This window comes from Helianthus annuus, chromosome 1 (genome assembly GCF_002127325.2).
Source record: "Helianthus annuus cultivar XRQ/B chromosome 1, HanXRQr2.0-SUNRISE, whole genome shotgun sequence".
In the NCBI taxonomy this organism is placed as follows: Eukaryota; Viridiplantae; Streptophyta; class Magnoliopsida; order Asterales; family Asteraceae; genus Helianthus; species Helianthus annuus.
This window is the reverse complement of record NC_035433.2, coordinates 128,457,415-128,484,071: the sequence shown is the minus strand read 5'-3', so window position 1 is coordinate 128,484,071 and position 26,657 is coordinate 128,457,415. Positions and strand designations below refer to the sequence as shown.

General features: G+C 35.6%; 5 protein-coding genes across 8 annotated transcripts; 2 read left to right on the top strand and 3 right to left on the bottom strand.

Annotated features, from left to right (window-relative positions):
* Positions 1–1,436: 1,436 nt before the first annotated feature.
* LOC110877585 (ER membrane protein complex subunit 6) lies at positions 1,437–3,912 on the top strand. Of its 3 annotated transcripts, none has more exons than XM_022125744.2 (6): positions 1,444–1,566; positions 1,931–1,981; positions 2,809–2,918; positions 3,012–3,207; positions 3,306–3,325; positions 3,673–3,912. In XM_022125744.2, exons 3-6 carry the CDS (start codon positions 2,818–2,820, stop codon positions 3,701–3,703), a joined length of 348 nt encoding a protein of 115 aa, XP_021981436.1. In that variant the 5' UTR covers positions 1,444–1,566; positions 1,931–1,981; positions 2,809–2,817; the 3' UTR covers positions 3,704–3,912. The 3 variants fall into 3 exon arrangements, with proteins under 3 accessions (XP_021981443.1, XP_021981436.1, XP_021981450.1); XM_022125758.2 differs by having other exon boundaries at positions 1,931–2,007; XM_022125751.2 differs by lacking the exon at positions 1,931–1,981 and having other exon boundaries at positions 1,437–1,566.
* A 1,935-nt stretch (positions 3,913–5,847) lies between these two features.
* LOC110877577 (nucleolin) lies at positions 5,848–8,134 on the bottom strand. The gene is made up of 3 exons (XM_022125742.2): positions 7,540–8,134; positions 6,137–6,394; positions 5,848–6,033 (listed from the first exon to the last, which is right to left on the bottom strand). Exons 1-2 carry the CDS (start codon positions 7,897–7,899, stop codon positions 6,143–6,145), a joined length of 612 nt encoding a protein of 203 aa, XP_021981434.1. The 5' UTR covers positions 7,900–8,134; the 3' UTR covers positions 5,848–6,033; positions 6,137–6,142.
* Positions 8,135–18,360: 10,226 nt separating this feature from the next.
* LOC110877567 (ethylene-responsive transcription factor ERF062) lies at positions 18,361–19,356 on the top strand. Its single transcript, XM_022125725.2, has one exon. The coding sequence runs from the start codon at positions 18,391–18,393 to the stop codon at positions 19,144–19,146; it is 756 nt and encodes a 251-aa protein (XP_021981417.1). The 5' UTR covers positions 18,361–18,390; the 3' UTR covers positions 19,147–19,356.
* Positions 19,357–20,386: 1,030 nt separating this feature from the next.
* LOC110877557 (non-specific lipid-transfer protein-like protein At2g13820) lies at positions 20,387–21,588 on the bottom strand. Its single transcript, XM_022125715.2, has 2 exons — positions 21,156–21,588; positions 20,387–20,666 (listed from the first exon to the last, which is right to left on the bottom strand). The coding sequence occupies exons 1-2, from the start codon at positions 21,487–21,489 to the stop codon at positions 20,500–20,502; spliced, it is 501 nt and encodes a 166-aa protein (XP_021981407.1). The 5' UTR covers positions 21,490–21,588; the 3' UTR covers positions 20,387–20,499.
* Positions 21,589–24,256: 2,668 nt separating this feature from the next.
* On the bottom strand, positions 24,257–25,193 carry LOC110877546 (non-specific lipid-transfer protein-like protein At2g13820). Of its 2 annotated transcripts, XM_022125703.2 has the most exons (3): positions 25,052–25,193; positions 24,808–24,976; positions 24,257–24,536 (listed from the first exon to the last, which is right to left on the bottom strand). In XM_022125703.2, exons 1-3 carry the CDS (start codon positions 25,127–25,129, stop codon positions 24,370–24,372), a joined length of 414 nt encoding a protein of 137 aa, XP_021981395.1. In that variant the 5' UTR covers positions 25,130–25,193; the 3' UTR covers positions 24,257–24,369. The 2 variants fall into 2 exon arrangements, with proteins under 2 accessions (XP_021981395.1, XP_021981388.1); XM_022125696.2 differs by having other exon boundaries at positions 24,808–25,193.
* Positions 25,194–26,657: the final 1,464 nt, after the last annotated feature.

Here is a 26,657-nt window from a genome sequence, read left to right as displayed (position 1 = left end):
TGTTCACAGTGATTTATGGACCTCCCCATATTTGAGTAGTGGAGGTCACCGTTATTACGTATTGTGTCTTGAAGATTTTATAAACTTCTTATGGACCTACCTAATTAGCAATAAATCACAAGTATTCTCCATCTTCACCATTTTTTCCAAATTAATAACCACTCAATTTGATCAATTAAACAATTTCAGTGCGATAATGGTAAAGATTATGCAAATTTATGGTTTAAACAGTTTTGCAACCAAAAATGATACGCATTTTAGGTACTTTTGCCCCAACGCCTCCTCCCAAAATGGCAAAGCTGAACTTTCGTTCCATTAACAATACTATTCGAATTTTGCTTGCACAATCCTCATAGCCAAATACTTACTGGCATCATGCCCTTGAAGTTGCAACTCACCTCCTAAATATCCTTCCAAACAAACTTCAAATTGTTTGGTGAATCGGTGTGGACGCCCAATCAAGAGAGGGCGGCCGACCCTAGCCTTGAGCCGACCCACACGTCGTTTTAATTGGAAGTTAAATTGGGGGTTTAGTTTAACCGGCCCTAGTTATCTTTAAGTGGGCTTAGGCCTAACTTGAGGACATAGTTGTCAATAGCGATTATAGTGATCGCTATAGCCCGCTATGTAGCGAATCGATGAAGTTTCGCTATTTGGGTTATAGCGTAAACAGCGATAGTTCACTTTTTTATGTAAACTAGTTATAAAAACCGTCGCCGCGTTGCGGCGAACTTCTTTTATTATTTAGTCTGTGTTTATATGTGTTTGAAATCACTACGAGCGCGTTGCACATGGAATTACTGACAAAAATAAAAAGAAAATGTAGAAAAAAACACTAAAAAATAACCGAAAGAAAATCAACTAAAAAAGCTGTATGGTAATGATGTTGTTCAGTAGAAGCCCGTAGTCAGAGATGAGCAAATAGTAATTGGTACCGGTACCGAATTTCCTGAACCGAAAGATCCTAAGTACCATTTCGGTACTGACGTTTGGCGTTCCTAGTACTGGTTCGCTACCGGTTTTTACCTTCATATACCGATACCGTAACCGGTATTTTCAGCACCAATACCGATTCAGTATCAGTTGGCACCGAGCTCATCCCTACCCCTGAAACTAAAAAAAAGTTGTACGATACCGTTGGTGTTCGTACGGTACCCGTGATCAAGATGAGCAAATGGTACTGGGTAGCAGTACCAAATTTCTCGAACTAAAAGATTATCAATCTCAATCCGGTACCGACTTTTGGCGTTTTATATACAAGACTGGTGCTGGTTTTTACCCTCATGTACTGATAACGAACCGGTATTTTCGATACAAGCACTGGTTAACACTAAGCTTGTTAGACTTAAAAAATAAAGGAGATAACAATTATTATAATATTAAGATAATAAAACTATAAAAAAAACTAATATAATATTTTATTATACTGTAGTTTACTGTTCATTTGCTTAGGACAATAGCAATTAGATGGTCTAGGGTTTCATCTGAGATCTTGGTCTTCCATAGCAAATAGCAAGATCTTCATCGCTCTACTTCAAAGTTTTGCAAAATTTCAACGATAAGGAGGTTAGAATTAAACGCAGTTTTGTTTCGTGTATTTCTTCCGGTGTATGTTTGATTTAGGGCTTCATAACCATTTCATTTTATTCATTCCATCACTTTCTTTAGACATTAGGGCTAGAATCCGAAATTCTGAACTGACCTGTGTAAATTGATGCCTGTAATGTGTGTTTTATCATGTGTTTGTTTGAATCTGAACTGAGTTGTGTAAATCGATGATCGAATGTGTTAAATTGGAGCGAGTAGAAACCAATCACTCTGATCAGCTGAGCGTATCAAATACGAGTATTTCTTATACACAAATTTTCGTTCATCCTCTTAGTTTTTCTTTTCTGTTCTTTTGGTTCGTTTTTTCTATTTTTTCACACAGGTACTGTTTGAAGTGTTTATTGAGCTGCAATTCTGATTGAATTTGAATCAGGTACGGTGGTTTTGGAATGCGAACAGGTTAAATTAGTTTTTTTTACGTGTTTGTTGGTGAAGTTGAATGGTTCTTGTTGTTATTATCTACTGATATATTCATTATGCACAAGAAAGAAAGCAAATGGACTTCATCAAGTGCTTGTATGCATGGTTTAAAAAAGCGGTTGAGGCGTGCGCCTCGAGGCGCGCCTCAAGGCGAAACTCCCAAAAATCCATTCTATTGCACGTGTGCCTCAAAGAGGCTGAGGCGCTAAAAAGGCTGCGCCTCAGGGGTTTCTGATGTTTGTTTTTGACTTTTTGTGTCAATTTCTAGCAATTTATGTCTTTTTTATGAGTGTTTTTGATGATGGATTTAGTTAGTATTATTATTTTTATAAGATATATAACTTTTATATTTATTTTAATTCCGCCCCGGGCTTATGCCTCTGTTCGCCTCGAGGCTTACGCCTCGTGATGCGAAGAGAAAACGCCTCGAAACTTGTTTCCGTTTTTTAAACCTTGCTTGTATGTTTCAATGTAATATGCCTTTTCTTCTGGCATTATATAATGTATGTATGTATGTTTGTGATCACTGTATGTTTCAATGTAAATGGTACATACCCTCCTTAATCGATCATCATCACGTTTAGTTTGCATCATTGTATATACGTATCTTGTTCTTTTGTGATAAAATTAACAAGAACTGTTAGCTATATCGGGTCATTTTACAAATGCGATCCTTAAATTATTAGAATGTTGAAAACAGTTAATCGACTATTTAGCTGATTATTATTACATCTTCAAAAATCTGATGTATCTTGTTCTTTTGTGATAAAATTACAAAAGGTGGAAGGTATGGCTAGCCACGATGAATCCGGGAAAAAATCAAATGAAAATGAAATGCCAACCTTCAATGCTGAGAATTTGCAAAGCAACATGAAAGTCGTATACTACTGGTCAGTTTTAAGATTTCATTTGCAAATCTCAAGTGCCAATCTTAAGATTCTACGTAGAATCATGTTATTCTTTTTATTGATGACAATATGCAGTCGAACATTTATGTCGATCATCGGTGGAGTGATTGCTGGAATATGTGGATTTACAGGCCTCATGGGGTTTGTGGTTTATGTACTGGTCATGGCAATTACATCGGTGTGTCTAACAGCCCGGGCGGGTTTTTCCATCCATTCATATTTTGACAGCTGGAACAGGGTTCTATTGGACGGATTTCTCGGCGGGCTTTTGGTAAATGTCTCGTATCTGTTAATTAAATATGCATTATTTTTTAAAGACCTTTTGTTAGATTTGTGTATTAACCAAGCCAACTGTATCTTTTTTTGTAGTCGTTCGTGCTGTTCTGGACGTATCCTTTTGTGCTTGATCTTTTTCTTTATTGCATATTTTCCATATAAATCTATCATGAACCCTATTTATAATGAATTTAGAGGTGGCAATTTTGACCCGTTTGCCTCAAAATGGGTGGACTTTGTTTGTATTTTGTCTCCAAAAGGTAAAGTTTGAAAATTTATGTGAAATGGGTCGAAAATCACCAAAAACGTGTACAAATGTTTACAATTGTAGGTTTCTAACATGACCTGTCCCGTTTCGATGGCCTATTACGATATCATAAAAACTGATTGTTTTAACCACATTAATCACTGATTTGTCTTTCTCGTTTGGTTAATATTTGATGCCTTGACAAGAAAAAAGATTTGCTTATGATATCGTGCACATCTTCTAAGCAAACGCGGTTCAGTCTTTGCTTTCGGGTGCCTTTGTGTTTGGTTTCCCAAGTTACAAAAAGAGGGTGGTGTCTAGAGCTCAGATTTAAGGGTTTTAATTTCTTGTAATTTTTGAATTTTATTTTTGTTTTTAGGACAAACAATTTGATTCACATTATGATGAGGATTTTAACAGTTTATATATTGTGGAGAGATTTTGGTGAAATCAGAAATGGGTTGGTGGGAGATTTATCACATGTGAAATCATAAAGGATTGCTGATGACATTGTCTAACCACTACAAAGACTAAATGACTGATTTAACAATTACTGAAAATGAGAACCAAAACCAAAACCATAATCTGTAATGACAACAGCACAACACTAAAATTGTTGATATAACTTGTACTTTATTAACAGTTTTTCCATTATAAATGAATTAGAGTCTGTATGTTTGTTTTATATACTAAAAATCAATTCGGATCGAGTGTTGAAGTGTAGGCGGGTAACGAGAAAATGAACAACTTGAAGTGACACCCATATTTATTTACGGTAATTTTTTACAACTAAATACCACCAAACTTTGCAAGCGGAAGAAATTGAACCCAAATTATCAATGTAGAGACAAACACCACACCACTAGACCATTAGTTATGAGTTACGGTAATTTTTTACAACTAAATACCACCAAACTTTGCAAGCGGAAGAAATTGAACCCAGATTATCTATGTAGGGACAAACACCACACCACTAGACCATTAGTTATGAGTATATGATTTTTTTTTTTTTGGTTTGTAAGAACAAACACCATACCACTAGACCATTAGTTATGATCATATGATTTTTTTGGTTAAGTCATGTGGTGAAAAAAGCGAACATAAATTGTTGGTCCACTAACAAAAGGGTTAGAAAGAGGGAACTAAGATATTACAACTTAATTCATCTTCATTCGTATCCAAAGCATTAACATATCTGGCTTAGACTAAGGGTGTGGGGCTCATCCCCGGGACGGCGTGCCACGTCGTGGGTCGGCTACACCGCCCCTAGCCCCGTCGCGTCACCAATCCGGGCCTCCTTTTCAAAATTCTAGCCGTTCAACTGCTCTTTCAATTAAAAAACATATCCTTTTTTACTTTATAAATACTACCATTCTATTTCATTTTTTCATACAATCCCAACCCAATCTCTCTCACTTTTATAAATCTCTTCATTTTTATAAATGCTAGCCATGGATCCCTACAATCATAACAACCCGAATCCAAACATTTTCTCGTTACCCGCCTACACTCCAACACTCGATCCGAATTGGTCGGCATCGCAATTTTCTTTTGCGAGTTTCCAACAAACCCTCAATGCTTTCAAAATGAGCCAAATGCAACAAATGTTAATGCGAAACCCGTTTAACTCGCAATTTCAATCGCAACCCCAATCATCACCGCCACTAGCATGATCGTCTCAGCCCGTAGAAGATGAGGTTGAAGATTTTGTGCCTGAAATGCAACCCCAAACTTCCAAACGAAAAAAAGGGAAGCAAACGGCGCGTGTAGCCGTTGATCATACTTCAAAACCGAAGGCCCAACCTTGGTCAAAAATTGAGGAGGAGACATTAGCTGAGGCGTGGATTAGTATGTCAAAATGCCCAACCTTTTCCAGTTTGAAAATGGACAATTTGATGGCCCATTTCAAAGCATACGCCGAAGTCACAACCAAAAAGATAAAGGGTGAAGAAACACGAAGTTGACGAAAGGGTTCGGTTGAAGGAAGAGGCGGCGGAAAGAGAGGATTGGAAGATCATGACAACCGACATCAACTCATGTCCGGAAGAAGATCGTGACATGTTGAGAAAAATGAAAGAAAAGATAAAAAAATGGAGTTAAAGGTTTTTAAATCTTAATGTTATCTTTTTTAAAGTATGTTATGTTTTTTTTAAGTTATCTAATTTTTTTTGTTAAATTATATCTTGTTTTAATTATTAAGTTATCAAATGGTGTTTTTTATTTATTTTTCTTTAGTTATTTATGGTTATTTCTAGTGCACTTTACATCGAACATATCAGAAATCAGAAATATTTATATGACATCCACTTCAGGAATCAAAAGTGTTACGTTAAGCAAACACTTGGATTATATGTGTAAGTTCCGAAACATAATATGAACATGTGAAAAGAAGGATAATGGAAAAAAAATTCTTGAAGAACCATATGCTAAAATTATCCAAGGATACAAACCAAGAAAAACAAAATGTCAAACATCTAAGGTTACACAAAATCAGAAGTAACATAGTCTTTGTTCCTAATTGTTATGCTGTGCAAATGCAGAACCTCCTAGAGATATAAACCGCACCAACGAAAGCTACATGAAATGGCAGAAAAATAACACTTGTCATCCCGCCAACCATTTCGAACAATCTTCTACATTGAAACTTCAACATTAAGCAATAAAGATAGAGATGGACCTATGGTCATCTCTTGGATGGTCTGGCATCATCAGCACCATCATCATCGTCGTCATCATCATCGTCATCTTTCCCGGACCTCTTTCTCTTTGACGGGGCTTCAGATTTCCTTCCATCATCATCGTCATCGTCGTCATCTTCATCTTCAAGATCATCTTCATCGACACCATTCTCTTCGGGCTCAAAATCACTAGCATCTTCTTCGTCTTCTGGGTTAGCCACTGGTCGAACCAAGTATTCAGTTCCCATATCCTGCTCCTGTAAACCACATAAAAGTTGTCACCATGAGTCAACATACAACAGACTTTTATCTAACATTCATGTTGATGTTGCTACTGATATGTTACAGAACTTTAAACTCGGATCTACAACCAGAGATACATGTTCACTAAAAAAACTGAGATTTCAAATCAAAATTACTAATTTTCCATAGAATTATTATTTATTCAAAGTCAAATCATTCGTTGCAAATCATGACCTGTGGTCTAACTCACAAGCTGTTTCGACTATTATTGCTGGATCTGACTTTTTGCCAAAAAACAAAAAGGGAATAGCACATTATCATAACAAAAATTTAAAAACTGAAATTAAAAGCTACACTACAGTGAAACCTCTGTTCATAAAATTTCTAGATCCAGGTACTATTTTAATAATTTACAAGAATTTAAAACCAAATACTAATATGAACAGATCTACAGCTTTAAATTTCAGTGGGAAAATACAACATGAATCTACAGTAAAACCGCTCAGTTAAAAAAAATTACTAAATCCAGGTGTTGTATTAACAATTTATAACACTTGAAACCAAATACAAATATATGCACAGATCTGCAGCTTTGAAATTCAGTGAGAAAATACATCATGAACCTATATCAAAATCATGAAACTCAAAAGGAACCTTAAGAATAAAACCATCAGATCTGAACCAAAAAATCACATGTATCATCAACAACATATCCGATTTCATAAACTGGACAGTACACATATTTGAAAAATATTAATTCATGAAACTTATAAGAAGATTGAAGTCCAAACTCATCAGATCTGACCAAAATTCATCAACAGAAAAATTAATATGTCCGACTTCATAAACTAAACAGTAGGAAAATCTGAAAGAAATATATACTCATGAAACTTAAAAAAACTAAAGCAAAAATCATCAGATCTGAACCAGAAACTCTCAAAAATCATCATCAGATAATCAATCTCATAACCTAAACACTACAAGCATTTGAAAAAATATATAGTCATGAAACTTATAATAAGAAGATTAAAGCATAAAATCATCAGATCTGAACCAAAACATCACAAAAATCATCAACAACAAGATCAACATAATGACCTAACACTACAAATATTTAAAACAAAAAAAACACATATAACTAAAGCGTACAGAAACATACCTCTTCTTCTTCACCTTCCTCATCCTCATCCTCGTCATCATCATCATCGCTATCTTCACCGTCGTCGTCGTCATCGTCATCATCATCATCATCATCTCCATCTTCATCTTCATCCTCCTCTTCATCCTCCTCACCTTCCTGCGACGCCGGACCACCGCCGGAGCTCTGAAACACCTCCTGCACATCATCATCATCATCCTCATCCTCTCCGTCATCATCATCTTCACCGTCATCATCGTCTTCACCGTCATCTTCTTCAACCTCAACTTCACTGTCAATCTCTACACTATCCTCATCATCAACAACAATTTCCTCAACCTCGCGTTCGATCTCCAAATCATCTTCGATCATCATCTTCATCAAAGCAAATTTTTGTTCGAAATTAGGGTTTCAACTTTCAAATGAGAGATATTCGTTCTTCAGAGTTGCTGTTAATGACGTTTAATCTGGGCCGTTGAATTTACATTTGAGGGGGAATCGGTGACGTGGCGTTTGATCGGACGGTTGAGATTATTAGAGATGCTTGCAGCGGTTTTGTATTGTGAAGTCACGTGTCTCTCGCGTGATGGTTTTTAGGGTTTTATCCGGTATCGTTTCACGTGAATGTGTGAATAGTGAGGGTAAATTTGTCAATATGGTTATAGTTTGGATTTTGACCTAAACAATATTGGGCTACATGGCCCATTTGTAAGGAGCCCATTTTGAACTTTTTAAAAAGAGGCACGGGCCGTTTTACTGTTTCTAACCAGCCCATCAACCGAATAGTTATTTGTTTTCTACGGGCTTTAAGATGTGTTGCCAAATTTCGGTCTTTTTTTTAACTCGTAATAGGGTGGGGGCATAAATTCGTGACGACATCGATAGCTATACTTTCATTATAGAGTCGGTTGGACTGAACTAGAATCCAGTTATTCGTCGTGACCATTTATTTCTGATCATTACACTTACAACCCCACAAAAGGCTCCATGTATCAGCCACTTAGTTGCATATTCAAGTTAAATCATCTATACAAACAACTCAAATCCCAAAGTCTACATAAACCCTACATTAAAGTCATTTAAATTATCAAAACCAATTAAAAGCCAAGTTTTCAAGAAACCTTAGCCTTTTGTAGAGCATTTTGTGTTTTATGAATCAATCTTCTTCATCATTTTAGAAATTCTAATACAAACTAGTATTTAAAAATAGTTTAAATAACCAAAACCGAACCGTTACCCTATCAAACCAATAAACCAGCCTATTTGGTCGACCAACTCAACTTGGATGCAAATAAGATAATGGTGAAAACAAAGTTTGTCCTAGACTCATAGTAGATTACATAATACTCGTGCTAGTTTATGTATACAGAGATGCAATAGCGAAGGACGCTAGGACATTTGCTAATTGGGCCCGAATGGGTCGATCCGAACAAGATGAATTGACCCAATCTATCTATACTATATATAAAAGAAACCATGTTTGGGACACTTGTCATTATATTAGGCTATCTATCTTATGGATAATTATTATTTACTTTAATCTCTTATAATTAATTATAGATAACCTTCCTATTAAATATTATTTAGTTTAATCTCTTATAGATAATTATTATTTAATTTAATTTTAATTTAACCTCTTCTAAAAAAATCATAATTATTTTGAATTCAACACTTTGGTGACTTTTATAATACGGTTATGATGAATAGGATATAAAATATGTCTTATCTTGATACAATTAAATATGCATGGATATGATGTATGATTATTATTTTATATCCTGATTAGAAAAAATAAGTCCTAATAGAAACACATGGAAAAAACTTATTTTTACATTGTGTATACGAGCCGTATAAAGTTATACGGCCCGTATAGAATTAAATTAACTGACAAGGTCTGTGCCAACGTATATAAGGCCCGTATAAAGTAAATTTAGTAATCTTATACAGCCCGTATTCCTCGAAAATTGGATTTTTTTCAAAGTATATAAGGGTTTAAGGTGTCAATCACACGAGACAGTTCATATTATTATAACTAAATATATAACTTAATTGTTATTACTAACCACCTATAGTGTTCGTTTATTTTTGAAAAATTAGAGATTAAATTCAAAATTTTGATAAATAACAGGGATCATCCATATACTTTACTCAACATATTATTTTCATAATTTATTACTATCTAACTTTATATATATATATATATATATATATATATATATATATATATAGGGAGCCACTAGAATGAAAACCACCCCGAGTTATAAGAACCGCGAGAACCACACCATCCGGGTCGCCGTTTACCATGATTTTTTTTTACAACTACATGTGTATATTATAAACACATCTGTAAAAAAAAAATTAAACGCCCCCCCCCGAGGGGGTAGTTTTTTACACCACAAGTTTGGTGAAAAAAAAAGAAAAATAAAAAGAAAAATAAAAACACCAAACTTGTGGTGTAAAAAACTACCCCCTCGGGGGGGGGGGGGGGGGGTTTAAATTTTTTTTTTTACGGATGTGTTTATAATATACACATGTAGTTGTAAAAAAAAATCATGGTAAACGGCGACCCGGATGGTGTGGTTCTCGCGGTTCTTACAACTCGGGGTGGTTTTCATTCTAGCAGCCCCCCTATATATATATATAAAACAAAATGTTGCAATACGTCACTAAAATCAAGCTAAAAATCTAATAGTTATGTAAATATTTTCCTTATTCAAATTATTTTCGATAATGTGCGAATTATAATTGTAACTTTTTATTTCTCATTAAATATAATGTAATATAATATATTTATTTTTGTATCATTTTCAACGATTACATGTTTCTTTGATGAATTTTATAATAGTAACATACATCATCTTTATATTAACTCATTTATGTTAACTTGGTATATAAACATCTCCATCTTTAGTTTGCATTTACAAGAAATATTTATTATCCGGTTTAGATTGTTCAACCCGTGTAACACACGAAGAACTAACCTAGTTATCATATATTTGAGAGATTATCATGTTCCAGCAAGGAGTTATGATTTAGCTTTAAGTCAAGAGGACATGTTCAAGTGGCTTTAAGTCATAGAGTAGTGGAGAATAAGTTACAACTTCCTATTAGCCTTAGATACTTTATTTTTTTAGTATAAATAGGAGATAGTTTTTCATTCATAATAGAGTAAATTGCCATTTTAGTGCATAAGATCTGATCAAAATTGGCATTTTAGTTCAAATATTTTTTTTTCTTGCCATTCTAGTTCAAATAGTTTTTTTCAGCCATTTTAGTCCCTAACTTTTGCAATTTTTTGCCATTTACATTTTTTTATTTTTGTCATAAACGGCCCCTCAACCTTATAACTTAAATAACTTTCATATATTGCACTTTTGGCCCCTCAAGTTATGTTTTAGGTGCTATTGGAAGTATAAATTAACATCGTTAAGCTCCGGGCTCGTTAAAAGGTCACTCAGAGGTATAATTCAACATGTCGACGCTTTTAACCCATCAATTAATAATCTTTTGTTTTTAATTACAAAAGGTTTCATTTATCCAATAAATAATTCGTTAAGGAATACGAACACCGTAAAAGGTCATTCAGAGGCATAGAATATGCATGTTGACACATTTAGTCCCTCCACATACATCTTTTCATCATTTGACAATATTCGTCCTTCATAGTAAGTGTTTGACTTCATTAGGGTTTAGTACACGTGTCAACACATTATTAGACACGATTTTACAAGGTGTTACGGGATATATATAGTATTTTATTATCTGAAAAAAATACACAAAAGAAAAAAAATTAAAACTCCTTGTCAGAATGTACTTTCTCTGAGAAGTATCCATCACTTCCTTCATCTTCTTCTTTGGAGTTTTCTTCTAGTCTTTCATCCAAGTCATCACTTTCACTTTCATTGGCTTCTTGTTATTGAAGATTTTGAAGCCTCCATTTGAACATGTCCTGCATCAACGCTATTTTTATGTCCATGTCTGTATTCAAACATGTGGTGTTGTGTAACTCTTCCATGCACCCAACCCCCTGCTTGGTCATGATGTCTTCAAGCATGTAGTCTTCCTACTCTCTATTATCACATATAACGGTCAGCATGTCTGTTTCTTCATCAAAACGCCATGATGTGATGTATGGGTCCATTTTTCCATCTGCTTTGCTTGGTCCAAATTTCCTTGTTAATCTTCTCATAAGCTTATGTGTTTCATGACATTCGTTATCAATAGGGATGCCAAGTGATAGGAAACCCCTCTGTACCTCTTCTTCCATTTTCAAAATTGCTTTGATTGTATTACCAAACACCCTTCTTCTGTTGTCAAAACGTATGATGAATCTTCTGATTTTTAGGGTGTATCTCCATGAAACGATGGTTGCCATTTTTGGCATTTTGGTTAAACTTGGTGTTTTGGTAAAATATGTTTTTAGATTGACGGATGGAAGTGATTATGGAAGCGATGTTAGCGTCGTTTATATAATGTTGTTTTTGGCGCGTAATTTAAGAAATAATTTCTTCTAATAAATGTTAATAATTGAATTTCAGTTACTGTTTGTTTCTTTTACATGTAATCTGCAACGCATTTTATCACTAAGCTTTGGCGTTTTGTATTAATGGCGTTTTATTTGCTTTGATTGACGTGTTCTCATTTTAGTTGGCGTTTTGGATTTGAGCAGTAAAAGACATTTTTATCCTTAATAAAGCGCGTCCACTTAATAAAATTGATGTTATTTACAAAAACGCCACCGTATCAATCTAGTCCATAGATTGTTTTGATCTGACGATCCATAACCGTTCTCACACTTTTCAGCGTTTTCCCTAGATCTTGACCCTATATTATATATATATATAGGGTAAGGTTCATGCGAGAACCATGAGAACCAATGTGAACACAACCTAAAATAGCTAAAAAACCTCGAAAAAACCTAACCCCCCACCCCCCAAAAACCTAAACCCCCCCCACCCCCTCCCCCAAGCTAAAATGCTAAAAACTAAACCCCAAAAACCTAAAAAAAATCTAAAAAAAATAAAAAAAAATCTAAATTTGTTTTTAATATTTTTTTATGTTAAAATCGCTACTTTTAGTAGCAAAAAAAAAACTACATTTTTTTTGCTACTAAAAGTATCGATTTTTTATAAAAATATTAAAAAATATATTTTTTTTTGTGTTTTTTAGCTATTTTTAGGTATTTTTGGTTGTGTTCACATTGGTTCTCGCGGTTCTCGCAATAAAAGCTGGTTCCTAACGGATCTTTGTTCTCTCTCTCTCTCTCTATATATATATATATATATATAGAGAGAGAGAGAGAGGGGGGGGAAGGTTAACGTACATCACGTACGACAGGTAATTACGCACGTTCATTTTGAAATCACGCACGTTATAACTCAAAAATCCAAAATCACGCATGTTGAAACCTAAGAATCACGCATATTGAAAACATTAATCACGCATGTTATATAACAAATCACGCTCGTTGTTGTACGTGAAGCACACTAAGCTGTAATGTACGATATACTTTTTCTATATATATATATAATATTAGTTATATATCTTTTTATATAAACTAATAATAATTATATTTATTTAAATAATGGGCTTCCGAGTCTAATCGAGCTTTGTATGTGAAGCTCGAGATCAACCTTGTTTATTTATATGAACTCTAGTTTAGGCTCGTGCATGTTTAACACGACTTGTTTCAAGCTTTAAACAATTAGTTTCAAATAACTTATGAGCGGCTTAACTCGTTAACATCCTGTCTAGGAATGGGATACGAGTGTAAAATTGGGAATCCCAAATCGATTAGTGTCCTTACATCTCTGGTTAGAGTGGCTAAGGGGCTGTTTGGTAGCCTCTTAATGACCATTCAGATGCTACCTTTTAATGGTTTAAAACCTCTGATTGAATAAGAGGTAAACTCAAGTCTGAATGGTTAAGAGGTAATCTCTGAATGGTAAATCATCACATGTCACATTGTTCTACTTTCTCATTGGTAAAATTCTTAATTGTTCCATTAAGAGGTAGCTTCTTAATGACCATTCAGAGGCTATCAAACAACCCCTAATCCATCCTTGCCAACAATAGTTCCACTGAAAACTTTATAAAAGTGAAACGCAATATATATTTTATAAACTTTGTTATGTAAACTAATATGAAGCTAAAACTAAGAAATAAACGATTATTCGTAATAAAAAAGGGCAACTATAAGGGTGTATGGGGCGTTCTCGGGGAAGGGGTGCGGTGACCCTTGTCCCCGACGGGGAACACCGCCGCCATCAAAGCGGGGACCCGAATCGGGGGGGTCGAACGGCGAGGACTTACCGCGTGAAGATGGCACATGTTTCGAGATTAGACTGTTGAAAAACGGTCATTTTTATTAAAAAAAAATCAACTTTTTTTAAAAAACATATATTTAAACAACCTAAATCAATTTTTTTACCACACTCACCACTCTCAAACTCACACCAAAACTCTCAAACTCCAATCTTTCAAATACAAAATGGATTCCAAGCTTCAGTTTCTTTCTACCCTACCCGACTTTCCCGACGATGGAGATGCATCGTCAAGCGACAGTAGCTTAATTTTCTTCCAAAATCTCATCCAACAAGCAGAGCTACTAGACACGGCATCGTCTAGTAAAAAAAATTATGTCCGTCGAGATCGTGAGGGGGGCCATGAGACACTCATGGGCGATTATTTTGATGAAAATCCAAAATTTAATGAAGATACTTTTCGTCACAGATTTCGTATGTCCAAGTCTTTGTTCCTTAAAATTGTTAGTGACGTGGAAGCGTATGACGAGTGGTTTCAAGAAGGCTTAGACGAGAGAATGAAGAAAAGTTTTACACCGTTGCAAAAGGTTACTTCGGCAATTAAACAACTTGCAACCGGTAACCCACCAGACGAGGGGGACGAGTATTTAAATATGTCTGAAAGGACCTCTCGTGAGTGCCTTGAATATTTCTGCGAGACGGTCTGTAAAAGGTATGGGGGTGAATTCCTACGTAGACCAACGAGCCACGACGTCGCGCTATTGTATCAGGCTCATGAGGAGAGGCATCACCTACCTGGTATGTTGGGTAGTCTGGATTGTACACACTTCGTCTGGAAAATGTGCCCCACAGAATTGCGTGGACAATACATGAGAGGCGATCATCAATACCCGACGGTTATGTTAGAAGCGGTTGCGTCTCAAGATTTGTGGATTTGGCATGCTTTTTGTGGGCCTGCGGGTTCACAAAACGACATCAACGTGCTGCAACAATCTCCGTTATTTCTTGCTCAACGAAACGGAACGGCGCCAAATTGTCCATTTCAAGTGAACAACCACTTATACAAACGCGGGTATTATCTTACTGATGGGATCTACCCTACCTGGTCCGTGTTTGTGAAGTCTTTTCCATATCCACACGACCCGAATGAAACAAAGTTCAAGAGGCAACACGAGGCCGCAAGAAAAGATGTGGAACGGGCGTTTGGGGTGTTAAAGTCGAAGTGGGGAATACTAAATCGTCCAATGCGTTCGAAAACGGTGAGAAAGATAAGGTCCATCGTGTATACGTGCCTTATTTTACACAACATGATTATAAAAGACGACGGAAGGGCGATAGCACCGGTACATATTCAAGATCCTCCAGTCGAACCCGTCTTCGATGATACAGCCTATACGGAGCTCATTGACGAAGACACGCATTGGAGGCTAAAACACGATCTCGTTGAGCATCTCGGAAGTTTAGATTTGCCTCACCTTGAAGTTGATTCGGACGACGAGTAGTTTGTTTTTATATTTTTCTAGTTTGAATGTATTTTTTTTTCTACTTTGAATGTATTTTTTTTCTAGTTTGAATGTATTTTTTTTCTAGTTTGAATGTATTTTTTTTTTTAATTTAATGAAATGTCTTTTATTTAATTTTTATTTTTATTAATCTTTTTTTAATTTGTAAACATGCATCATTTAATAAAAAAAAAAAAAAAACCAACTCCCCTAAGAGGGGAGTGCCACCATCAAAATGGGGTGTTAGGGGAGTATTAGAGGAGAGTTGACGTGGCAATAGATGGTTGGTCGGGCGTAAGAGAGGGGACTCACCTATTAGGTGAGCACCCCTTACACCCTAAAAAAATGTACGACTTTTTTGGCTTAAAGCTAAGACATCATTATTTTGTAATCAAGACTTCACATGTGATTCCGATCAAAAGTTAGGTTCTGATTCTCGCCTGTTTTGGCCTTTGGACCACAGGAAGGAATATAAAATAATGCTTAATAAAAAGAACCGTTTACTGCCTTTGTTTTTTAAAATGTATTAAAATTTAAACTTGTTTAGCCATAATCATCAAATAGTAGCTTCAAGCTGCTTTTTAAGATAACTAATCATCCGAACAAGACTCAAGCCTCGACTCGTTTAACTTAAAAGTGTACATTCTCAAGCTTGTTTGCTCAAACTCTCGTGAGTAATTTTACAAGCTCAAACTTAGTTCGACTTGACTCCTTTATTTTCATTTATTATATATACACTTGTACACATAAACTTTAGTATAAATCTTTTTAGCTGCCAATATTTGAACCCAAGAACTCTTACTTATATAATTTGAGTGAGCATTTGTGTTCTATAAAGATATTGATGTTGAATGTCTAAAAATATTAATTAATACACTTACAAAGACAGGACGTATCAGTATCAGTGTATCGCATTACATAAATACTTATTAGGTAATTACATATGAATCTGTAACTTGTAACTCGTTTTACTTTTGGTTTCCTTTTTTCTTCCACGTACCGTATTCTATGTCTTGAGCATCTTGCTTAAGTTTATCCTTATAAATCGTTGCCTTTCAAAAAAAGGTAATTACATATCACATTACATAAATACTACGTTATTTCTATAAATTAATAAGGTGACCATTGAGCGGCTTAAATTTGTTTGAATCTGAATTGGTTCAAGTTTTTCACAGATTAATTTCGCGTAACCTAACGTGTTTAATTAAACCTCTACCGTGATGATTTTAGTTATAAACCGTAAGTCAAAGCTTGACAAAATGGTCATGATCACTAAATGTATTCATTCATCTAGTTATTTATAATGAGTCATAAATAGCTAATTTTATTTGTTGTCTTTAAGATTTAAATGCAAGAATAAAGGGAAAGTAACCATATGAAAACATGGGCTCGTGTCTTTGCTTACCATCTAGAGAACAAGCATCATGTGCCACTTCCAAACTCTTCCTATACAAATGTTCAAAAAGCAACATACTATGACATGAACATGGACACTTTAGGAATCTCCACATGTGATGTATCTCACTTAGAAATGAATGCAAAAAAGTTAACAAACTAAACTATTTATCTATAAATTCATGGAATGTTTGGATGTAACACAAACAGATAATTACACCTAAGTGATCTCTCGGCATAACACGCACGCATGTATGTGAATACGCATGCATATGTCCGAAGAGGTGGTATATACCCTTAAGACCACCCGTAGTGTGTGTGTGTGTGTGTGGGGGGGGGGGGTTGGACGTTTGTATTTTTTGGCTTGGGCGTGGCCATGAAAACGCCAGGATGAAGATTTGTTGACCAATCAAACCGTTGAAGCATTTACTATTTGTTTTAATTTTCAAAATAAATAAATAAATAAATAAAGGGGTATTGAATTTTAATAATCCCAAGTTTCACTAATTGGCCGGTAATAATCCCAATTTCAAAAATTGCCTACAACAGTCCCAACTTGTAAGATTTGGCCACCAATGATCCTTGTCTAACTGGGTTATAACCCAGTTAGTTTTTTGAAGTTTTGAGCGGCGGAGAAGGTCACTAGAGGTTGGAGATGACAAGTGGTGGTCTCCTTTGGTGGTTTCAGGGGTATAGAAGGTCGTCGGAATAAGTTGCAGGTCACCGGAGTTGCGTAGATGGTGGAAATTTTAAACTTTTGAGAAGCGGAGAAGATTACAGGAGGTCGGAGATGATTGGTGGTGGTCTCGTTTGGTGGTTTCAGGGGTAAAACGGGTCGCCGGAATAAGTTGCAGGTCACCAGCCCAACAAGGTTATAACCCAGTTAGACAAGGATCATTGGTGGCCAAAATCTTACAAGTTGGGACTGTTGTAGGCAATTTTTGAAGTTGGGATTATTACCGGCCAATTAGTGAAACTTAGGATTATTAAAATCCAATACCCCATAAACCCATAAATAAATAACTGGGTAATCATTGCAAGTGCATTATACCAGTACACCAATTTTAATTTCAAGCCTCATAATGCCTCTTTGCTAACTAAGCTGCCACATGTTGGATCACGCCCAAAGAAGAGGCTTGAAATTCACCCACCACTGCATATGGTCTAAGAATAAGAACATATCAATAATCACTTGCCCAACTTATTCATCCTTACGAGTTTCTCTCCTCCCTCTCTCTATTCCTAGACGACACCCTCTCTTCCAGTGGCGTAGCTTAAACGAAAAATCAAGTGAACCGAAAAATTGAGGGTGTGCCGGGACGCCCCTTACCTCAAAGATGCTTTGCCTATGCTCTCTCCTCCACATCACACAAACACTCTTTAGAACCGACGCATTAATGGTCCATTATGGAAGGTCTAAGGTCACAAAAATTACCACTAAACATAAATTATACACTTGTCTATAAATGTTACACTCCAAAAACAGAAACACACCTAAAACATGACGTGGCACGATTCTATTGGCGGATCACATTATTTCAAAGAATGGCTAGCACGTTGCATGCAGCATGCGTGGGTGGAACCATGTCGGGTGGTTCCAATTCTACCAATTACAAATAGATCTGACTTTAATAGTAACTTTGACTTTAAAAAACCAACATAAACATGTTACTCAGACACAACAATATTATATAAACCCTCTCTTTCTTCACATGAATCTATACTTTCTTAGCATAAAACCCAACTTGCACAAACACTCATCACCCTCTATTACTCACAAAATGACACAAAACATGCATTTTTCCGGTGATCATTTCACCATCATAGCCACCAGTACCCACGGCGACGGTGGCAGTGGCGGCGGCGGTGGTGATGGTGGTGCACCTACTTCTTCTCTTCCGGTAACCTTTCTTGAACCCATCTCACAAGATTCAAGATTTGATCAACCCTATCGAACTCACGTAACAAATTACCATGCAAAAATAAAAAATGACCATAATACCCTTGGAAGGACATCCGTATGTGCAGCTAAATCTAAGAAGCAGTTTAGAGGGGTACGCCAACGGCATTGGGGAAAATGGGTGGCGGAAATCCGGTTACCGAGAAACCGAATGCGGGTGTGGCTTGGAACGTTTAAAACAGCTGAGGAAGCTGCGTTTGCGTACGATACTGCCGCGTATATGTTACGTGGCGATTTCGCACACTTAAACTTCCCGAATTTGAAAAGCCAGTTGAAGGCGAATTCGGTTAGTGGTAACACTGCTGCCTTGCTTCATGCGAAGTTGCAAGGCGTACCGAAGGCGGTTAAAGGGGTACCGCCATCATTACCGGAGGTGGTTGTTGAAGGGGTAAAGAAACCGCGGTTGGAACCGGGGTTGTTGGATGTTGGAGAAGAGGTTCAGCTTAGTAAGATGCCGTCTTTAGATATGGATGTGATTTGGGATGATCTTCTTGTTTTGGATTCGTGATTATTTGATGATAATGTATGATATGAAGAATGTGGCCGGATCGGGCGTCTTTGGCGGTCTTTGATCCCGAGCTAATGTTAAGTTAGAAGTTGGATGTCATGGTTTGATTAGTTTCTTAATTCGGTTATTGTTTACGCAAACGAAATGTATACTATGTTTCCGGTTTTCTTGTGTTATCTAGTCGGGTGAAGGCGTTTTTGTTTTGGTAAAGTGTTTGGCGATAGTTGGTGATCTGTCAGTGAAGTCTTTACCGCTCCTTTGCCCAAGGATCTTTACTATTGATGGAACCTACCTTAGTGTGGGGGACCATGATGGATACGTTTGTGGCTGAAGGTCCTCTGATTTGTAGTCTTGTTTGGTGGTGCAAATATATCGGGTAGCTAGCCGATAAGAGCATAGATCAATTATGAAGAATGTTTAACTTAAAACGGACATAACTTTTAATCAGTTTGGCATAAGATAAATCTTATGTACCAAATCAATGACATGAAAACAAGACAAGAACCGACCCTTTATAGCATATGATACGCGACGTTTCAACTATAAATAAATTTGGAGTCGTGTTTTTAGACTTAGACGAGTCATGAAATTTAATGTTATATCACTGATGCTTGGCCTGTTAGTCCGGTTTTTAAAACATTGTCAAAATATAATGTAACTATAATTGTGTATATTACATGGTTTATGTAGTCACAACTCACATCACATATTATTTTTCTTCAAAATATTACTTTGCATATGAGATATGGAGGTCAAAAGTATTGTGTTTTGACTTTAATAACTTTCTCCTTTAAGAGCAAATGACAAGGCAATATATATATGGCCAAGTCAACTTACTCTTGATTGAGGTCAACTTTGATTCATCACTAATTGTTTATCCTACAAATGATCTTTTTGTGTAGCTAGGATCATATGGAATTCACAATTAGAGGGGACGGGGCACATACGTTATAGTATAACGTGAATCTCCATCACGCGTTGAACTCGACCGCCGGTACATGCGGTAACGCGTTATACATTAACGAAATCCATTTTCCGTTATTTCCTTCACGCGTTATGATTTTGGTTTGTGAGGGTATTTGTTGGTTGGGGGGAAATTGTTGGGTGTGGTGGTGAGTGATGACCACCCCTACTAAAAATGCTTGTGAGTGATGGAAAAATGGTCAATGACATGGCGAAACTTGATTGGTGCTTGTGAGTGATAAATTCTATCACTAGTGAACCACCCCTAGTCCCCTAATACATAGAAATCAATTTATTCATCTGAAACAATACAAATATGGCAATAAAAAGAATTTCGTGCATAGTATGTCCCTCGACACATAAGAATTAAAGAAAAAATAAGCTGGAAATCTAGAACACCGTAGCGCATATGGCAACAAGCATTGAAAATATTATAGGAATGGTTGTGAATCTTATTGAAGTTGCATCGGATGAACCGTTGTCTGTTGATGGCACGGTGTTTGTATCGCGTCCTGGACCCGAAGGTGTTCCTGAAGGAGAGTTGGTTGGAGACGCAGCTGTCCAGTTTGAAAACATAAAACAATGAATAAGTTTAACAAATGTTACATTTTTAGGCCTTGTTTATATTTAGGTAAAACTAACTTTGACTTTTATGGTCAAACATTTCATATTTGACCTCAAAGTTCAACGGCACCCTCTTTAAAGATTTTGAAAGAATTTAACTAGAGGTAGTACTTTTTACTCCGTCTTTCGATTATGAATGAGTCGATTCAGGTTATCGAGTAAAATAAGAAAAAAGTTCGGTGAAAAGGGAACAAGTTAAAACTCATTTATAGTGTGTTTTTAGTATATAACCTTTCTAAATTATTTTATTAAAAAATCAGATGCTATTAAAACAATGTGATTACTGTAATCTTATTAGACACACCACTATTTATAAAATAAACACAAAAATTCTTGATTTATTGATGCATAAAACTCACTATTTTTAAAATCTAAGCATAATTTGAATTTAAAATCTGCTAAGTAAATGGTTAGATCATTACCATTGCATTGACTAGTTGGTGGTGTTTGGACATTGCAAGCCTTAGGCAACTCAAGAGCCTGAGCCTGGTTAATATTAATTCCCAAAGACGAGCCACCACCGTTAAGAACTTGACACAAGCATTGTGGCTGTGACCGGACCACACTAGCTAGTTGGGTGCAACATCCTGACGACGGTGTTGATGTGTTACCCGAAATGTAGTTCAGGCATGGTGACATACTAATCAACACATTTGTGCACCCTGATGATGACTGAGCCATTGCACCGCCGTATAAGGCTGCCATTGTGACCACTAGGATCATCAAGATTGTGCTGATTTTTTGGTGTTGTGCCATTTCGGTTCAAGAATATGTTTGGAGGTTCAATTGAAGTTGTGGGTTGGTTGAGGGTATTGAGATTCAATTTATAGGGGAATTGGTATAACTGAGTTATAAGGAGGTGTTGTGTATAGGTGACCTAATTTTTCTACTTTTATGACATTATTAGCTAAAGATATGCAAAGGGTCGGTGACCGATCTTTTGAAGCATGTGTTTGACTTTTTTTTAGACTATTTGAGGGTCGTTTACACTGGCTGAAAAAAATATAGATTGAAGTGTTTAGGTAAAGACGTTGGTTAATACGGTTACAAAAAAAATATAAAAAGAAAACTCTAAAATATTTATTAGAGAGGATGATTTCAACGAATTTGCCATGGAAATTAAGCGTAGTAAGTATTCTGAGCCGTTTATCTTATTATTTAATTGGTTATGATTCAAAAAGTGACACGATTATAAATAACGAGAATGCAAAAATAGTGTAAAAACTTAATTAGCATTTATCATTGACTTTAAAAAAAACTAAGCTCAAAAGCTTTTATATAAACTAGGTATAAGGATGCGTTTAGGTTGTCGAGTAACAACGATGCATCTAAATTAGTTGAATAGTACATTTAGATTAATTACAATAGTGTGACTCGACAGTTGTGGATTGTGTTGTGACCGCAGCGACGCTCTTGGGTCTTATCTTGAACATTAACATGAAGAAGAAAGTTTTAAGGAACTTGAATGAAACTCGGGTTTGGACAAGGTGTTGGCGGCGTGCCACCCCATTTAGGGTTTTTTCAGCGGGTTTGTAAGCGCTATCTCTGATAACAATTTGACTACCCACTAACATCATATTTGGTCTGATATAGCATGACCTCATTTGCTTTATAACTATTAAACTTTAGATATAAGTAGGTAAAAATGGAATAACATAATCAAAATCGAAATAACTGAAATAAAATAATCAAAACAACAGAAAAGTGATGAATCAACTATCATGTAGTTTTATAACTGATTTTTATGATTTTGTTATGGTTATATACTTATATGTGTAGAATTAACCAAATCAACATTAAACAACTACTTCATATGTTTTATAAATAAGACATTATATAAATTGTGTTATAGTTACCCATCTATAGTTTTGTAACTTTTCTTCCCTCACATATTTACTATTCATCTTAATTTGACTTTTTCTTTGACTTTTGTTTACTTTTAACCGTATTCTTTTCAAGTTTAACAATTTGTCATAAATTCTTTTTCTATTTTAACCTTAATATTAACAATTTGTCATAAGTTCTTTTTCTATTTTAACCTTAATAGTTTTCTAATTTCAATTTTGTTTCCACATGCTTTTCACGTCGCAACGCGTTGGTCATAAATCGGGTTAGTTATTCTAGTTTTTATTTAATGATAACATATTAGTTGTAGTTTATTTTCCTTTATAAGATTGCTAATGGTTAACTGAATTAACGAACCATCTTTCTTAATAACCTAAGTAAGCGAACCATTAATAATAAAACCGGTCGATTATGCAATTTATCTAAAGACCAAAACAACTATTATAGGTACAGCTTTAACCCATAACTGAACAAACCCCTCTTTATATTATATAATCACTGATACACTATATGTTGTTGATGTTAGTTATTCTGTTTAGGACCCGAAAGAGAAAGAAGATTTGAACCGAATACATGATTATTTATTCTCTAAAGTCTAAAATACGCTATGGGTACGTTTGGCATGGAGCTTTTAGGAGCTTCTAGCTTTAAGCTTTTAAGAAAAAACTCCTACCCAATCAAAAGTTTCGTTTGGTTGAAGGAGCTTGAAGATTTTAGGTTAGGAGCTTGAAGCTTTTGGTTGAACGCTCCTACTAGTAGTGTTTAGAAGAGGCTACAAGCTTTTAGGGGAAAAATGACTATTTTAACCTTTAAAGATAATGAACTTTTTAATGGACAAACTTTTTAAATTTTTAGTTATGTCCATTTGGTCATTTTATATATTTTATTAAAAGCTCCAGCTACTCTGCCAAACACCAAATATATCTAAAAACTACTAGCTATCAGCTACAGCTACCAGCTTTCAGTCATCAGCTACTTTTGCCAAACATACCCTATATCATGTCAATATTTTTTATATACTGACGTGGGCCAGACTGGGCTTGATGATTGGGCTTAAGCTTAGATAGGTGTGGCTTTCACCTCACAACCGCCTCCCTTTTTACGTATAGTTTAACTAGTAAATATCTTTGCGCGTGTAAAACTCGAATTAATGAAAATGTATTATATTTTACCAAACTTGTTTTCAAACAAAATTTTCTGTTAAAACGTTGACGAACTGAAAACGTACTTAAAAACACGAAAGAAAAAACAAAATATGCTCTAATAGAAGGAAGGAACCATAGACGCGACTTGTTATTATATGTATGTGTATGGAATATTAGAATGTAGTAACATGCTATTCTTTTTCTTCAAAATCAAGCTTTGCATATGAGATTCGGTGCTCAAAAGTATTGTGTTTTGACTTCAATATCTTTTTGGGAATAAGTTACAAAGTAACTACAAGGCAAATGTTTGACCAATCTATTTTACTCTTGGTTGAGGTTAACTCAATTTCAACTTGATTCATCATTGATCTATGGATGTTAAAAATTTGATAAACCATGTTTATACCAGGACCCGGGTTATTTGTTTCTCGCAGTTAACGTTAGTTGTATGTGACTGATTGTCCATCCTAAGATGATCTTTTTGTGCCTAGGATGATCTTTTTGTGCCTAGGATCACATGGAATTCAAAGGAATACTTAAAAAATCAATATATTATTCCGAAGTAATACAAATACTGGCCAAAAAAGAATTTCATACATAGCATGTCCCTCGACACGTAAGAATTGAAGGAAGATAAGCGGATAGCTTAGAACGTCGTAGTGTATATGGCAACAAGTACCGATAATACTATAGGAATGGTTGTGAATCTTATTGAAGTAGCATCAGATGAACCGTTATCTGTTGATGGCACGGTGTTTGTTTCGCGTCCTGGACCCGAAGGTGTTCCTGAAGGAGAGTTGGTTGGAGACGCAGCTGTCCAGTTTGAAAACATAAAACAATGAATAAGTTTTATAAATGTCACCCTTTTTAGGCCTTGTTTAACCTAACTTTGACTTTTATGGTCAAACATATTGCATTTGACCTCAAAGTTTAACAGTACCCTTGTCCCTTCTTTCAATTGATTACCAAGTAAAGTAAGAAAAACTTTCGATTGATAATGTGTTTGTAGTTTATAAACCTTTATAAATCATTTTATTCAATAATTTAAATGAAAAACTTGCTAAGTTAATGTTTGGGTCATTACCATTGCATTGACTAGTTGGCGGTGTCTGGACATTACAAGCCTTAGGCAACTCAAGAGCCTGAGTCTGGTTAATATTAATTCCCAAAGACGAGCCACCACCGTTAAGAACTTGACATAGGCACTGCGGCTGAGACCGGACCACACTAGCCAGTTGGGTGCAACATCCCGACGATGGTGTTGACGTGTTACCCGAAATGTAGTTAAGGCATGGTGACATACTAATCAGCACACTTGTGCACCCTGATGATTGAGCCTTTGCACTGGCTGCCATTGTGACCACTAGGATCATCAAGATTGTGCAGGTTTTTTGATGTTGTGCCATTTGGATTCAAGAAGATGGTTCGAGGTTGAATTAAGCTGTGGGCTGGTTTGGTTAGGAATATTGAGGTTTTGTGGTTCAATTTATAGGGGAATCGGTGCAACTGAGTTAACAATGTGTTGTGTATAGGTAACCTACTTTTTCTACTTTTATGACATTATTAGCTAATATATCCACCAAAGATATGCAAAGTGCCGGCTTGCAACCAATTTTTTGAAGCCTTGTGTTTGACAATACTTAAGGGTCATTTTCATTGGCCGGAAAAGTAACGGGTTCGAATGGTTTTTATTAAGTATTTGAGGAAGGATGTTGATTAATAAGGTTATAAAGAAAATATAGAAATTTAAATATAAACTAGTATTAAGGCCCCGCGTTGCGGCGGGGGCGTAAAACCATGCAAAGTAGCACCAATGTCACACCACTGCCAGCGACCAACTCCGAAAAAATCATAAAAACAATATAAATAGAAAGGAAAAAATAAAACCGAATGAAAAGTAGATGTAAAATCGTTGAACCACGCACACCCATTGCGACGTGTTAATGCGAAAAATTTAGGCTAAAACGTAAAAGATAGAAAAATAACTAAGTCGATCTAGGACCTGCGCGTTGCGACGAACTTGTCAAACGGGAAAAAATAGACAAAAAAACTTTGAACCCCACACGCACGTTACGGCGTGTTTACTCGCAAAATTTTGAACGAACGCAAAACAAAAAACTTGCAAAAGATATGGGGGCTAAAGTTGAAAGTAAAAAAGTGTTGGGGTTAAATTGCAAAAGATAAAAAGCTTTGTGTTAAAAGTAGAAAAAAAACCAAATGGGTTAAATTGTAAAGATGAAATGTTTTGAGTTATAAGTGAAAAATATTATTTTTTTTGAAATACCCCCTAAACAAAGGGTACAACAACATGAAGCCAATATATGTTGTTAATTTATAGTATGGAAATAAGAGTTAATTACACATATGGAACATGTGGTTTATAGCTAGTTTCATATTTGAGTACTAATTTTTTTTTTAACAGGTTTAGGTTTCATGGTTTCAATTTTGTAACACCTTTGGATATTAACACCAAACTTAGTTAACTAGGGTTAAGACCCGCCCGCGTTGCGGCGCGGGTACATCGTAAACACTGAATGTATTAGTCCAAACGTTATATGATGCATTGACCATATGAAAACGCATATTTCAATGTATCCGGTTGAACTCAATGTAACCTGTAAAAGCATTGAGATTTGATCAAAAGTAAAGTAAATCAAATTCATATCGAACAATCATAACATATTATATGTGACCAAACTCAGACATAGAAAACATAACGGGATATGCACATGTAATCGAAAGGGATTAATTAGAGCTTTCGAAAAAATGGAGAAAAATAAACCATACTTTGACTCCACTCGGTTCGAAACAAACTTTACGAAACATACATAAAATAATGATTAAAACATATTATATTTGACCTGAGTTATTTCCCAAAAAAATTTACGTGGAAACGTAGAACAACTTGAATTTATACCAAAACATACATAAAAA

What these genes read in the sequence shown, in the direction of transcription:
- LOC110877557 (XM_022125715.2), bottom strand. Translation starts at nt 21,489, where the DNA reads ATGGCACAACACCAAAAAATCAGCACAATCTTGATGATCCTAGTGGTC. An exon ending in ACCAACTAGTCAATGCAATG is followed by an intron (nt 20,667 to 21,155) that starts GTAATGATCTAA and finishes CAAACTGGACAG; the next exon opens with CTGCGTCTCCAACCAACTCT.
- LOC110877567 (XM_022125725.2), top strand. Translation starts at nt 18,391, where the DNA reads ATGAATCTATACTTTCTTAGCATAAAACCCAACTTGCACAAACACTCA.
- LOC110877577 (XM_022125742.2), bottom strand. Translation starts at nt 7,899, where the DNA reads ATGAAGATGATGATCGAAGATGATTTGGAGATCGAACGCGAGGTTGAG. An exon ending in AGGAAGGTGAAGAAGAAGAG is followed by an intron (nt 6,395 to 7,539) that starts GTATGTTTCTGT and finishes TGTGGTTTACAG; the next exon opens with GAGCAGGATATGGGAACTGA.
- LOC110877546 (XM_022125696.2), bottom strand. Translation starts at nt 25,129, where the DNA reads ATGGCACAACATCAAAAAACCTGCACAATCTTGATGATCCTAGTGGTC. An exon ending in GCCAACTAGTCAATGCAATG is followed by an intron (nt 24,537 to 24,807) that starts GTAATGACCCAA and finishes CAAACTGGACAG; the next exon opens with CTGCGTCTCCAACCAACTCT.
- LOC110877585 (XM_022125751.2), top strand. Translation starts at nt 2,818, where the DNA reads ATGGCTAGCCACGATGAATCCGGGAAAAAATCAAATGAAAATGAAATG. An exon ending in ATGAAAGTCGTATACTACTG is followed by an intron (nt 2,919 to 3,011) that starts GTCAGTTTTAAG and finishes GACAATATGCAG; the next exon opens with TCGAACATTTATGTCGATCA. An exon ending in GATTTCTCGGCGGGCTTTTG is followed by an intron (nt 3,208 to 3,305) that starts GTAAATGTCTCG and finishes CTTTTTTTGTAG; the next exon opens with TCGTTCGTGCTGTTCTGGAC.